The sequence below is a fragment of the Quercus lobata genome, unplaced genomic scaffold (genome assembly GCF_001633185.2).
Source record: "Quercus lobata isolate SW786 unplaced genomic scaffold, ValleyOak3.0 Primary Assembly Scq3eQI_118, whole genome shotgun sequence".
NCBI lineage: Eukaryota > Viridiplantae > Streptophyta > Magnoliopsida > Fagales > Fagaceae > Quercus > Quercus lobata.
Window position 1 is genome coordinate 1 of NW_022155124.1, and position 15,947 is coordinate 15,947.

At 36.8% G+C, this 15,947-nt stretch overlaps 1 protein-coding gene across 2 annotated transcripts; it reads left to right on the plus strand.

The window, feature by feature from the left end:
* Positions 1 to 3,534: 3,534 nt before the first annotated feature.
* Positions 3,535 to 15,603, plus strand: LOC115973700 (metal tolerance protein C2-like). 2 transcript variants are annotated; one of them, XM_031093960.1, is made up of 10 exons: positions 3,535 to 4,265; positions 11,336 to 11,444; positions 11,816 to 11,855; positions 12,704 to 12,780; positions 13,946 to 14,034; positions 14,283 to 14,352; positions 14,483 to 14,521; positions 14,660 to 14,810; positions 14,924 to 15,013; positions 15,241 to 15,603. In XM_031093960.1, exons 1-10 carry the CDS (start codon positions 3,896 to 3,898, stop codon positions 15,340 to 15,342), a joined length of 1,137 nt encoding a protein of 378 aa, XP_030949820.1. In that variant the 5' UTR covers positions 3,535 to 3,895; the 3' UTR covers positions 15,343 to 15,603. The 2 variants fall into 2 exon arrangements, 1 of the variants encoding a protein (XP_030949820.1); XR_004087803.1 differs by lacking the exon at positions 15,241 to 15,603 and having other exon boundaries at positions 14,488 to 14,521.
* The last annotated feature ends 344 nt before the right edge of the window (positions 15,604 to 15,947 follow it).

The following is a 15,947-nucleotide window of genomic DNA, read 5'->3' on the forward strand; positions in this document are numbered from 1 at the left end:
CTTGGTTCTGTCCAAAACTTATGATCTGTTTATGTACTTGGTTTCCCCATAGGCTTGAGTCCGAGGACCATGCAAGGCTTTGGTTCTGTCCAAAACATATGATCTTTCTATGTACTTGGTTTCCCAATAGGCTTGAGTCCGTGGACCATGCAAGGCCTTGGTTCTGTCGAAAACTTATGATCTTTTTATGTACTTGGTTTCCCCATAGGCTTGAGTCCGAGGACCATGCAAGGCCTTGGTTCTGTCCAAAACTTATGATCTGTTTATGTACTTGGTTTCCCCATAGGCTTGAGTCCGAGGACCATGCAAGGCTTTGGTTCAGTCCAAAACATATGATCTTTCTATGTACTTGGTTTCCCCATAGGCTGAGTCCCAGGACCATGCAAGGCCTTGGTTCTGTCCAAAACATATGATCTTTCTATGTACTTGGTTTCCCCATAGGCTTGAGTCCGAGGACCATGCAAGGCCTTGGTTCTGTCCAAAACTTATAAGATTTCTTTTATGTACTTGGTTTCCCCGTAGGCTTGAGTCCGTGGACCATGCAAGGCCTTGGTTCTGTCCAAAACTTATAAGATTTCTTTTATGTACTTGGTTTCCCCCTAGGCTTGAGTCCGAAGACCATGCAAGGCCTTGGTTCTGTCCAAAACTTGTAAGATTTCTTGTTATGTACTTTGTTTCCCCATAGGCTTGAGTCCGTGGACCATGCAAGGCCTTAGTTCTGTCCAAAACATGTAAGATTTCTTTTATGTACTTGGTTTCCCCATAGGCTTGATTCCGAGGACCATGCAAGGCCTTGGTTCTGTCCAAAACTTATAAGATTTCTTTTATGTACTCTTGGTTTCCCTAGGCTTGAGCCGTAGGACGCATGCAAGGCTGGTTCTGTCCAAAACTTCTAAAATTTCTTTTATGTACTTGGTTTCCCCATAGGCTTGAGTCCGAGGACCATGCAAGGGCCTTGGTTCTGTCCAAAACTTATAAGATTTCTTTTATGTACTTGGTTTCCCCATAGGCTTGAGTCCGAGGACCATGCAAGGCCTTGGTTCTGTCCAAAACTTCTAAAGATTTCTTTTATGTACTTGGTTTCCCCATAGGCTTGAGTCCGAGGACCATGCAAGGCCTTGGTTCTGTCCAAAACTTCTAAGATTTCTTTTATGTACTTGGTTTCCCCATAGGCTTGAGTCCGAGGACCATGCAAGGCCTTGGTTCTGTCCAAAACTTGTAAGATTTCTTTTATTTGTTTTATTTTCCAAACACCAGCCCCTTCACCAAGGCGGGGATAGTTGGCCTGAGGCCGCAAGCCCCTAGAGACGCCCGCGCCCTTAGCACTGCGAGGCGTAGCCCCTAGCAAAAGCTTACGTCGGAGCAACAACTATATGTCGCCGGAGACGGGGGAAATCCCGGAAATTTCTGCTTGCTAGAGAGCTGACTCCACCGCCACCTGCGCCAACGCGCAAGCTTTCCCACAGACGGCGCCAATTGTAAGGACACAATTCTCTGGCGGCCCAATAAGGATGTTGGGCTCGCGTACGAAAGATCCCTCACAATATGATTTGTAGAGAGTGGGCTTGAAAAGTTAGCCGCTGGTCACGGGGCGATGTCCGATCCTGGCTTTAGAGGAATTCAGGTAGAAAAAGGAGTTGGGCCTGAACATTTAAGCCCTAAGACGTCGCACCCTATGGGATGGGACTCCTCGGAGTTGATCCGAGGACCATTGAGGCCTTACCCCGGTAATCCAACGACGGATTTTCTTCAGTGAAGTCCGGTGTTGTTGAGATGTTCTTCCCCATGTGATCTTTCTTTCTCCGGTGGGATGGGATCCCCTTCAGATTTATTTACTTTCTTCTTTTATACTCGTCCGTGGTCATTGTCCTTCGTCCACGTGTAGGGTCAATCTTTACAAGACTGATATTTGTCCCATCAGTCTAATCCCAGAATTGTTGGGTATGGTTGATAAGGCTGCAGAGTACGGCCCTGTCATGTGTTGGGTCTTATCCGGAAGGGTAGTAAGGATAACTTCCCCAAGGTATTTTGGATCTCCTTACAAATTCGTCCCTATACCAGTTTTATCCCTTCATTTCGGTGGGATTCAGGATCTGCCGAGGACCAAACTGTCCTCGGCTGCCTTCCAAAAATTGTTTTGTGCTCTGTACTGTAGAGCTTGGGCCACAGCTCTCCTTGGATTGGGCCTTCGGATTTTCCAGGAGCAATTGGGCTTGGTCCTTAAATTATTGGGCCCCACAGTAATCATATTAATTTGTTTAGTAAAAGTTGTAGTCTTAGGCTACAATAAGTTTGTAGTCCAATGATCATTTTAACAATATATTGGGCCTTTACAAACAAAATGAAAAATCCAAAATTTTTTTTTATTTAGATAAAATTTTGAAAGAGATATAGCTTGTAACATTGATAATGAGGTATAGCTATCTTTTTTATTAAATATGGTATAATTTAAGTTTCTTAATGTCCATTGTGGAAAAAATTTCTAGAGCCGCCACTGTAGACTAGCCTTTGAGCACACGTGTATTCAAAGGCTCTTATATATATATATTTTTTTTTGGTAAAGGTTAATAATTTGTTTTTATTATAATTTACAAATATTTCTTTTAATTTTTCAAACAAATAAAAATGATTAAATTTAGAGATAAGTTGTAACTATAATTTCTTTTTTGAATGTGAAAAGAAAAAAATCCTAAATTTTAGGAATTCTCCTTTTGAATTCAGAATGAAATTTGTTATTTGATATTTATGACCTTATTTCTAATGAAGTTACCATTTATTAGTGAGAGTATTTTTAAACCACATAAAAGTCTGGTTGAAAGAGGGAGAAACCTCTTCTATATAGTATAAATAGATAAAATTAAAATTTGATGGTACAAGTTCATCAATAAATCCATATGATATTAATTTATTATTCATAGTTTATTGATGATATAAACAATCTAATCATAGTAAAAATTCATAAAATTGTGAAGAGTTAAAATATTTTAGTAATGATTTCACAATATATAGGAAAAAAAAAAAAAAAAACTGATCAAGTAGCTCGTGAACAATCTCGGTCTTGCTTAACAAAAAAATGAGCTAAACTTGAACATAAAATCTTGTTTTGCAATAAGCTTAGACTTGACTAATGTTAATAAATAAATAAAAAAATCTTGAATTTTTAGTTCTGGACTCTGCTGGGCTCGACTTGTTTACACCTTACAAACCTATCTCACAAATTAGTGAACCTTCTTATTTTTAAAGCAAAAAAAGAGTGGAACCCAGATACTTGGGAGAGACCCGGTCATAGTCATAGGAGATACATTCAAGAACGTATCTCTTATGGCAGTAGCTCCCGTTTGGCACATATATTTAAAAATTGAAAAATATTATTTGAAAGTATTTATAAAAATATGTATAATTGAAAAAGTGTATAAAAATATTAAAAATTATTGGTTGAAAGTACAAATCAAACGCCCCTAGTTTCTACACCGTTAGCCACTGTCTGATAAATATATATATATATATATATATATATGTATATGTATATAAAAATAAACTCTTTACCCCTTTCTACACTCTCCTTTACTTGACTTCGCCCAACGACTCCCCTTCATACAATTCTATTTCAATTTCATATCACAATAACACAATTACGTTCGTTTCATTTCAACTTCACATTTTTTTTTTTCCATTCAAATCCATAATCTCAATCTCATACACATCTGGAAAAAAAAAAAAATCTAAACATTACGAAGCTTCGAAAATCACGGTCTTTTTAAATCTTCAAGTCAATCATTTGAAAATTCCAACGCCCTTAATAATAAGTCACAGTTTTCCTTCTCTTGGTGAATTAGTTTTTCTCGTTAAAGAAAAGAAAAGAAAATTGATTAGGGTTTTGGGGGATATTGAGAAAATGGACAAGAGCGATTCGTTCAAGTACCACACATCATCGGGAAAGGATTCCCAGAATTCAAGGAATTCGGATTTCGGACTCGGCTCAACCGATCGAAGATTGGCGTTTTCGCGTCAAGCTTCGTTCGCACAATCGAAGCCTCTGCTCTCTCGTAGCGTCTCCAGCATAGACATTCCGCCTGGATTCGACAACTTTTACGGTGAAAGTAAAGGACCGGCGGAGAAACTCTCGGTTTCGTTGTTCGTTTCCTCGGTTTTTCGGATCCTAAGGACTGGTAATAGGTACATGAAGAGGTTGTTCCTCATGATTTCGCTTAATGTTGCGTATTCCACCTCGGAATTAGCTATCGGCCTCTTTACGGGGCGTGTTGGTAAGAATTTTCAACGTTAATCCTTGTTTTTTCAATTCACTATAGCAATTTCTACATGATAAGTCTGTTGGGTACTTGGATTTTTTAGATTATGTACCTATAAGCTGTGAATATGATTGTGTTTAGCTGAAATATGATAATCCAATGCAACTGAAATTGGGTTTAAAAAGTTTAAAACTTTGTATATGTTTATGTTTTTGCTGTTACTTTTTAGAATAGTCTAACAATTTTCTCAATTGTTGGCCAATCTATTTGGGGATACCATTTAATTTGATTTCTGTTTGTTTCAAAATATTGATGAGATTCTAGTTCTATTGTAAATGCTGTTTCGTATAAACCTTCCTTAGTCTTATTTATTGCTGATATTTTCTCTATTTCCAACTTATCAATTGTTGCTGTTAACAATTTTTGGAAGAACAAGAAGTTTGTCCATATATTCGTTGCAAACTGATTGGGAATGCCAAGCTAGAGTGATGGAAACTTTCACAGATGTAAGAGTGTTCTTAGAAAAAGACAAGAAAATGTAGGGGAAGCATAAGACAAAATCTGAATGGAATCCCCTGTGGTTATGGCAACGAGGAAGTGAAGAAAGAGTAATTTGCCATTTCACTTATGGTGCCATAATTATAAAAATTAAAGAGAATAATGTGAATTTCTCTTGCCATGTAAACATGGCTGCTCAGAAAAATCCAACAAGTAGATGTATATGGGTTTTGAATTTAGGTTGCAAAGCTGGTTTTCTTGGTAGAGTTAGGGTGAGTCCAATACCAAAGATATTAAAAAGAGGAAGAGAAGTGGAGCCACACTCTATGTTTGGAGGAGAGGAGAGGAGAAGAGCAAGGATACCTACTGCTTTCTGTCTTTTTATTTTTTAAAAAGAACTATTCCAGTGCCCTCTCCCCTTTTGATTGGACAATCTTATTAAATGGAAAGTTGTGCTGGTCAATTGGTGTTATATGTAGGCGAAACTACAATGTTTTTTTTGATAGGTAAGCAGAAAACTTTTATAAATGATAGAAAAAAGAGAAATACAAGAAGTTCATGATGATGAACAACAAGGGTAATCAGGAAACTAAGCTAAGGGAGGACAAAAACTCAGAGAGAGATGAACAATCAGTAAAACCCCAACAACGAGACCACTCCAAAAGACTACAATGGCATAAAAGCTTTAACTCATCCAACGTCTTCTCTTTGTCCTCAAAGGAACGACGATTTCGTTCCAACCACACAATCCACATTAAGTACCCTGGAACCAAGTTCCAAATGTTCGAGTTATGCTTCCCATGCCGCTGATACCAGCAAGATAACAAATCTGCCATTGATCCTGGCATGACCCAAAGAATACCAAAGGCCTGAAGCATAAAAGTCTAAAGGGAATGGGTCACAGGACAATGAAGAAGGTGGTTTACTGACTCCCCATCACAGCAACACATACAACACCAATTAGCCAAAGGGCGACCCGTAAGCATTAGATTATTCAAAGTGAGGGTCCAACCATGTGCAGCAGTCCACAAAAAGAATGCCACACACTTAGGAATCTTTGGTTTCCAAACCCCCTTCCAAGGAAACAAAGAATTCGAAGCTCCTTGGATCGCAAGGTAGTAAGACTGAGTGTCAAACTTACCATCCCCTTTAAGTCGCCAGTAAAGTGTATCTCTCGTATTTCCCTGAGGAATACAAGTTTGGATGAGCTGAAGTAGAGAATTCGATGCAGCCAACTCCCAATCTTCAAAAGCTCTATAAAACGTTAAATTCCACACTCTAATAGTACCCCCTTCAGGAATCCACAAAACCTCAGAGATACAAGCATTTTTGACCGTTGAACACACATAAAGCTTAGGATAGAGATCTTTTAGAGTAGTGTCACCAATCCACCTATCATGCCAAAAGCGGATACGAGTACCTTCACCCACTACAAAAGATAGATGCTTAGAAAAACTCTCCCATCCTTCATTAATGCTTCTCCATAGGCCACACCCATGAGACCTCCTGCAAACATTAGTACTCCACGCCCCTTGACCCTTGCCGTATTTTGAGGAGATAACACGCCGCCATAGATGGGTAACTTCATGACCATATCTCCATAGCCATTTCCCTAATAGAGCTTGATTAAACGGCACCACATTTCTTATCCCCAAACCACCCATCTCAACGGGTAAACACACCTTATCCCAAGCCACCAAAGGATATTTGAAGCACTCCTCAGAAGACCCCCCTAAAGGAAATTCCTCTGGATACTTTCCAATCTAGCCGCTACAGCTTTAGGAATAGTAAAAAGAGATAAAAAATACATGGGGAGATTTGAGAGGGTACTCTTTAGTAACATGAGCTTACCACCCTTAGATAAATAGAGACGCTTCCACCCAAAAAGCTTCTTCTCCATTTTCTCCAAAATAGGATTCTCATCTTTCAAGTTTATCCTGTGTGCATAATTAATCTCTTAAGTTTCAACTGAGCACAATTGGTCTCTCAAGTTTAAAAAATGAGTTGTAGTAGTCCTTTTACTAATTACTATTAGTAATGTTATTTACGTGGCTAACGGAACAATGACTTGGCATTTTTTTTAATGACATGACATTTTTTAATTAAAAAAATTATAAAGTAAATTTACAAGTAAGAAATTGACAAGCCAATACCAAATTAAAGCTAGTATTGCAACTTATTCTGTCGTTCACAAACCCATGCTTTAGAAGAAAAAAAAAATCACAAACCCACCACGAGAGAGAGAAGGGGAGAGGGTGAAGAAACCCAAGCATTGACCCGCTAGAGACTTAAGCCCTAGCCGCCGCCGACGACAGCCCAAGCCCTAGCTACCGCCGGTGACAGCCATTGACCAGCGATAGCCATTGACCCGCATGCATGTTTGTCACCTTTGATCTTGCATACATAGCTTATGAGGTTTAATTCTTTAGTTTGTGATGGACCATCCAAGATTTGGATACGCCAAGTTGAAAATCCAACCTAAGAAGAGTGTTATCAAGAATATTAATCTAGATGATATATAGTAGCTATCTTTTGAATCTTTTAGTGAGCGAAATTGCTTGGCCTCTGGCATTGGGTATGTCTTTAGGTGCAATCCAAGAGTCATGAAGCTTTTTTGGATGCATTCTAGAGAATAATAGTAAATGGTTTAAAGCTTAGAAGGGGATTTACATTGTCATTGGTGGAAGTATTAATTTCATGAGATCAATCCATTGCAGCATCCATATTCATAATCTGACCATGTTCAAGGTTCTGGTCAAAGCTTCTGATTCTGTTAAGAACCTTTTGATGGATTTCTTTGAAGGATTAGCTACTGGTTTGGACTATACATTTTTACAAATTGTAATCTGGCATTGAGTGATGTGGAGAGAAAGTTGACAATTAAAATGGAGGAGCTATTAATATTTTATTTTATAAACATGAGACAATTTTGTGATTGGTAAGATAGTTTAGGAAGTGCTGAAGAAGCACAAAAAATGGAGGAGCTATTAATTTTTTGTGCTTCTTCAACACTATCTAGCTTGTGGATATGTATGCCAAGAATGGACATTTGAAGCTTGCTTGTCATGTTTCAAGAAGATGCCTTATAAGAATGTCATATCTTGGGGTGCATTTATTTCTGGCTTTGCTCAAAATGGTTTTGCAGATTGAAAGAGATACAGGGTTGTGGATACAGATTTAGTGTCTCTTGTGAGTTGTGAGTAAACTTCTAGCACGTTCCCAAGTTGGGTTTTTTGAATTGGGTAAATCTATACATAGATATATTCTGAGAAGGCTTGACTTTGATCGAGTTTTAGGTATCTGTGGCATGAGGTGTTAGTGGCAGCTGCGTAAGCTGATCTAGGACACACTAAGTAGTTGATGACTACTGCATTGCTTTATATAATCCAGGCTCCAGCTCACCTTGACTGTTGTATGGACTTGATAAGTGATAGGAATTAATCATAGTTGTAACCAGTTACTGATTAGCCATGTGCATTGAATAAAGCCATTTGCTTAATTGAGTAAATCTGTTAGTTAGTTAGGAGTAAAGGGAGAGTTAGTGAGTGATTCTTGGAATGTAATATTGAGCAAGCATACATAGCTGCATAAGCAACTGTAATAGTCAAGAATTGAACTGTTGAGTAAAAGCTTCTCTCTTATTCTCTAGTCTCTCTCTCATTCTCATCTTTCTTAATTCTGGAGGCCCGGCAACCTTGAATTAGCTATCCCATCATGAACTTGCTGATCATAAGAAGTAGGTTCTTTTTCAAGTTTCAAATTCACTAGTTTGAATTATATATTTTTTAGGGGCAAATTTTTGGTGCTATCCTTTCCCAAAATATGCTTGTCCAAATGATTCAGATTTTAGGTATGTGTTTGATTTGACAGTTTAATGCATTTGGCAGATGATGCAATCATCTGCAGGTTCATTGGGCTTTTAAAGAACCTCCTCTATGCACCTATGACCTCATGTAAACATGTCTCTAACCATTCATGGTTGCCATTGCTGAATAAAAGAAACTATTTAGAGGAAGCTTTGCCAGTTTATAATAGACTTTTTAAACTTTAGATTATGAGGAAACATTTGACATTGAAGCAATTGGATATGAAAGCCTTAACATCTGCAATCAATTGAGGCTCAAAGTAGGAGATGCTCAAGCAGTACTTAATTACTTCACCCACTTGCAATTAATTAATCCGAACTTCTTTTATGTGATGGATCTCAATGATGACAGGATGTTTGCGGAATTTGTTAAGGACAGATGCAAGAGCCAGGGTTGCATATGGCTATTTTGGTGATGTAGTTGCAATTGACACTACCTGCTTGACAAATAAATATGAAGTTCCCCTGCTTGACAAATAAATATTCAATCTTATGCTAAAGTTGAAGGCTACCCTCTATATCACTGAGTTTGAATTCAACATATTCTAACCTGCAGCATTATGTTTGAAATATTCCATAAAAATTGAAAATAACATCTGTTAGTCCTTAGTGAAGCTTACAGAGAAATTAACATTTGTTGGGAAGATTATGAATATGGATGCTGCATTGGATTGATCTCATGAAATTAATACTTCCCCCAATGACAATGTAAACCCCCTTCTAAGCTTTAAACCATTTACTATTATTCTCTAGAATGCATCCAGAAAAGCTACATGACTCTTGGATTGCACCTAAAGACATACCCAATGCTAGAGGCCAAGCAATTTCGCTCACTAAAAGATTCAAAAGATAGCTACTATATATCATCCAGATTCATATTCTTGATAACACTCTTCTTAGGTTGGATTTTCAACTTGCCGCATCCAAATCTTGGATGGTCCATCACAAACTAAAGAATTAAACCTCATAAGCTATGTATGCAAGATTAGAGGTGACAAACGTGCATGCGGGTCAATGGTTGTTGCTGGTCAGTGGCTGTCACTGGCGGCAACTAGGGCTTGAGTCTCCGGCGGGTTAGTGCTTGGGTTTCTTCACTCTTTCCCCTTCTCTCTATTGTGGTGGATTTGTGATTTTTTTTTCTTTGAAGCGTGGGTTTGTGAATTATAGAATAAGTTGTAATACTGGTTTTAATTTGGTATTGGTTTGTCAATTTCTTACTTGTGAATTTATTTTTGTAATTTTTTTAATTAAAAAATGCCATGTTATTAAAAAAATGTTAAGTCATTATTCCGTTAGCCACATAAGTAACACTACTAATGGCAGTTAGTAAAAGGACTAATACAACTCATTTTTTAAACTTGAGGGACCAATTGTGCTCAGTTGAAACTTAAGGGATCAATTGTGCACATAGGGTAAACTTGAGGGACCAACATTGTAGTTTTGCCTTATATGTAAAAGGGTAGCTCTGAAACTGTGTATCATCTTTTGTTACATTACTCTTTTGCTCATGATATGTGGTGCTGTGTTTTTGGCTTTTGGGTTCATTGGTGTTGCCAAAGAAGGAAATTGAAGTGTACTCTTGTTTGAAGGGGATGTATGGGAGGCTTAGGAATAGAATTATTCCGAATGGAACTTCACATTGCCTTATGTGGACAATTCGGAGAGAATGAAACAATTGAACCTTTGAAGACAATGAGAGATCTATTATTGAGATCAAGTATATTATTTTGGTGATTTTTGAATGTTGGATTAAGTTGAGGGAATTATGTATTCTTCAGTAGATTTCATGGATTGCTTGGATTTATGATTGCCTGGTTCTCTCCATGGGGAGAAATTGGAGAGAACCTGTGTTCAAATCCCCCCACCTCCACTTAATCCAACAGAAGAAGAAGAACAATAACAATAACATTAACAACAAAGCCTAAGTCCCAAAATTTTGGGGTTGGCTATGGATCCTCAATAGATTAGTTAGGGTTAGTCACATGTATTTTTTTTCCTCCATTCTATTCTATTTGAAGTCATACTCTTTGTTATTTCCTTAATTGACATGTCTTTTTTTATTACTTCTACTTTCCATTCATAATAGAATGACTAAATTTTATGCTGGCTGTCAACCTACTGCAGCGCTCCTTTTCTTGGGCTTGGGATGAGCTTCCCTTTTTTCTAATAAAATTTTTAATTAATAATTATTTTCTTTATTTATATAAAAAAACTATTCCCCTTCCTCTCCCTTGCTCTCTTATAATTTACTCTCCTCGTGCTCAATAGCATTAAATTTTATATGTACTCAATCCAGTTTTAGGTCCTAAACTAGAACAAGCAGAACCATGTAGTTGGCTTTATTAGGTTTACTAAACTTAAACTGCCCCCCTGATAGATCATATATGTGGCTGGTCTGTTTTGTGTTATTCCAAAGAGTCCCCTAAGCTTTATAAGGAGCTTGTTGATTCAGTCATTCTGTAATGTTTTTGTTGTCTCTCAGTTTTTCTCTTTCCTTTTTCGTTATAACTTCATTAGCTGTCTCTAAAGTGTTCTTTTTGTTTCATTTCTAAATTCTACATGAGATGTTAATGGTTAGGCTATTTCAAATCACCTGGGGTCAATAGAGAATTCTCTGTTGATTTTAAGTTTTGTAGTTCTCTTTCTCTTTATGATTTTATCTATAAGTTTAAATGTATTTTCTATATTAATTTCCTTGTCTTGGTTGCTGGTGTCTTTCCAGGTTTGGTCTCTGATGCCTTTCATTTAACTTTTGGCTGTGGCCTGTTGACATTTTCATTGTTTGCAATGGCTGCCTCAAGAAATAAGCCAGATGGAGTTTACACTTATGGGTGAGATAAAAAAATTGTCATCATACCAAGAAAATCAACCTGAATTGAACCTTTTGATTTAGCTGAATAAAGCCATTTATTGTCACTTTGTTGATATCACTCTTTTGCTTCTACTGGAATGGATGCGAGAATTTTGTAGGGTGGTTGTTTCATCTAATCTATTTAGTGTTTCCTGCCAAGAACTGTTGACTGTAAATTGTTGTTTTGGACCATTCATTCTTCCTCTCTTTCATGAGTTCATCCCAATTGTCCCCCTGGAATATGTACATTTTGGAAATTCATCATATTATGTTCCAATAATGTCATCTAGACTATATATAATTGATTTGATGGAAATGAATTTGATTCATTGTAATTCTTCTCTCTATCAGGTACAAGAGGCTAGAAGTCTTATCTGCTTTTACAAATGCTGTAAGTATTTGACTTCACCCACTGCATTGCAGTTTTAAACATTATTGCATAATCATACCCAAAAAAAAAAAAAAAATCTTTATTACATAATGATTCTTTCATAAGATTAAAATATTGAGTGCACTTGAATTGCAGTGTCTTTTGCTTTGTTTTATGCACGAATAATTGTGTTGACACTGGTTTTGGACACTGAGACTGGTTTTGCAGTATTTTATGTACCAAAGCTGCTAGTTTAATAATTCATGTCTATGCCATATATTGATACATGCTAAGCCTGTGATTTAAGTATGGTTGACATGATTATAATGTTATTAATGGTATAGAAAGATGTACTTTGGAACCACAACATCTAGGAGGAGATGGAGAGGTAATTGTCACTTAATAGAGGTTCAGTGAGGATTTTGTTGCTAGTAAGCACTGTATTTCAATGTCAAGAAAGAAGAAATAGTTAACAAGTGAAAATGACCTGGCTCAAATGGCTCTTCCTCCTCCACAGAATGCGTTGAGGTTCAGGTCATAGGTGTAGATTACCAATGAAAAAAGAAGAAGATAGAGTTTCTGATTGCATTAACTGAAAAAAAAAAAAAAACCTATCTTTAGTGTATAATATAGTTCCCAAAGGTGGAGATAAAGTTGTATGCAAGCATTGCTTTAGAACATGGAAAATTGTCCAGAATGGCAACTGTAGACACATTATTTTGTGTTACCTAAAATTAAATCTCTTATAAGTTGCACAGCGTTCGTAAAATGGGAATTTCTATCACAATATTAATTGATCTTTTTCTTGTTAGCTGCATTATCTGGGCTAACATGCGGATGTTTTTTTGTCCTGCTGCCTATGTAGACAGCTGTTTCTTCTGTTTATGTCATTCTCCTTAGCTGTGGAAGGACTTCATGCATTCATCCAAGATGAATCTGAGCACAAGTAAGTCGATTATGCAGACTTTGATGACCGAGATGGTCTATATTTTATTTGTCTTTATTACACTAATATCTTGGCGGACTTTTTTTTCTTTGTGTCATACAGTTGTATATCAGCTCATGTGCTATATGATTACAAGGTTTTGTCTATTTAGAATGTTTCCATCGTGAACTTGTGTCTCAAGATGAGATGGTCTTGCCATCTCTCATGGCATGTTAGTTACATCTATATAAGGCATGTGAGAGTCCTTGTAGTCTACTTCATTTTCTAAGCAGGATATCCTCATGTAAAAAATTGTATCTTTTCTTGTTAAACTTTATGCAATATTACAAAATGAGGCCTAGCTAGCTTGTCTTAGACAGAGCTCAATGACAAGCTCTTTTTACCTAAATGTTGCGGTGATTCTTTTGTAAAATTGTTATCTCAATCTTTGGAAAGGGGAATATCTTTTACAAAAAAATGTGTTAGGATTACGCCAAACTAGTAATGGTGGTCATAGATCAGCTGGCATTGCCAGTCCTTTCTTTTATTTATTATTATTACTAAAATAAAGTACCACATTAGTTAATGTGATGTAAGTCGGACACTCATATTGAAAGCCAGGGGATTGGACCCCTGAACTTACTAAGAGTTGGGGTTTACAGCCACACATTAGTGTGTCTGGATGAGCTTGTTTTGCTTAAAAAAGTAAGCTCACTAAAACAGTTTAAACACTTATTGTTTTTGGGTTTGAAAAAGAAACTCTTTTAACACTGATTTGATAAGATTACCAAACAATTTTATCGTCATCTTCAATTTGTCATTCTCTCATTTTGAATCTATTTTGATGTGATCCTATGAGCCAATCCTTGCTTCCTACATATTGGACCTATCTTCATTTTTCCTGTTTTCGTGTTTGTATTTATTTAGGTGTGCGTTTGGCTCCAAATTAAAAAAGGCAGCTTATTTTATTATTTAACTTATTTTTGATACCATTCATGGGCCCCACTGCACTTTTGGGTACTATTCATGGGTCCTACTGTACTATTTTAGTTAACTTTTACCTTTATCTATAGTACTTTTAGCAAAAAATTTTCAATTTCAGCAAAATAAGCGGATCCCAAATGGACCCTAGATATGATTTTTTTTTTTTTTTTTTGGGGTACATCTGCTAACCATCTGCTTATAGGCATTACTTGATTGTTTCTGCGGTGACAAATTTATTGGTGAACCTCATTGGTGTTTGGTTCTTCCGGAATTATGCTCGCAGAAATCTTGGTAAGTATTGCTGCATTTGAAGATTTATTTTGAGGTTATCATGGCTCAAATTTTGTTTAAGTTTATGGGGATGCATAGCTGCCCATAAGTATGCTACATGTTTCTGTTATTACGTATTTCTATGCTTTGTTCCCCTGATTTAACTTGGAATATATTTACTTGTGTATTAATGCATTATGTTCAAGAACATGGTTAGAAATCAAAAAGAAAAGGAAAAAAGGGTTTCTTCTTATAACACTTGCTTGCAGTCTACAGAAATGCAGAAGATATGAACTACCACTCAGTTTGCCTGCATGTTCTTGCAGATTCCATTCGCAGGTATAATATGCTCTCTCTCTTGCATTATACACATATGGTTGCATGTAGGCACACAACCTTGCTCTATTTCTATTTTTTTTTCCTTTTATTTTTGGCCATCTTAAGCTGCTCTACTCTGCTTGTCTCTCAGTGCAGGTTTGATATTGGCGTCTTGGTTTTTGTCCCTTGGGTAATTACTTCTTCATGCTTAGTTTTTGACTGCCCCTCCTTCGAAAAGATAAATCTCCCAAAGTTGGAATCTATCCCTCTCCCCTGTGTTGACCCCTTTTATATCCTTCGTAATTTCTGTTTTTCTACTTTTTTTCAGGGTTCAGAATGCGGAAGTATTGTGTTTGGGACTAGTTTCAGTTGCAGTTTTTATGCTTGTCATGCCACTCTTTAAAGCAACTGGAGGCATCTTGCTTCAAATGGCACCACTTAGTATTCCAACTTCAGCCTTGAGCAAATGCTGGAGACAGGTGATTCCATTCTTTTAGATCACTGGGTTTTAGTTAAGTGCACATCCTGAAAATAAAAAAAAAGAAGGAAAAAAGACGTTTTTCATTGAAGTGTATTAATTTTTGGGCATTAGATTACTACCCACGAAGATGTATCGGAGGTTTCTCAAGCTCGTTTTTGGGAATTAGTCCCTGGTCACGTTGTTGGCTGTGTCTCAATACAGGTGAGTTTTTGAATATAATTGGTCTTATGGAAGTCAATTTATTGCCCTGTAGTATGGTTACTATTTTCCTTTACATTGATTTTTTTTTTGGATGAAATTAAGTTATTAATAAAGAAAAACAAGATGAAAACAAATCAGTTTATCATTACATTGATTGTTCTTCTCACTCTGGTAGGGCATTTGAATCTGTAATTTAGTGGTTTCATTTGTTGGATGACAACTTACAGGTGAAGAAAGAGATGGATGATCGTGCAGTCCTCCAATTCGTGCATGGTTTGTACCATGATCTGGGTATACAGGAATTGACTCTGCAAACTGATGATGTCTGAGATTTCTTATATTCTTTTTTGTATGATTATTTTGTTGGCCTTAGATACATTGATTCTGGTTTATAACATGGTGGTACATGAGATTAATTGTAGATTGGAAGTCCTTTATAAGGAAATGTTATTGGTTGTTGACTTGTCATCACAAATGGGTGTATCGCCAGTAAAAGGGACAGTAAATGATGGCTCTTTGTAGGGATAAGTGATTCTTGTAATTGTCTTCATTTCAATTAATTGGAAAAATTAGTCAGGTTTCTCTATGAAGATTATTTTCATCTTTCTTTCATATATACAGGCTACCTTGTAGGTCAAATAGTTATCTCTCACTGAATCACCTTGGACTATTAAAATCCTTTAGGAAGAGGTCAAATACCTGAAGGGTGTTTGGATATAAGATGTAGAAAATGGTATCTGAAATGGGATTGCCTCCATACTTTGATAGACCAACATTTGAACCACCAGGACTTCCCCTTCCCTTTCCCCTCTGCCCCACCTCCCTCCCACACCATAGAGAATTCAAGTCTAATCCATTTTGTCAAAAGTGGGTTATACTTGTACTTTAAAAAAAAAGTTTTAGAAGCTTTACACAAGATAAAATAAGCTAAAAA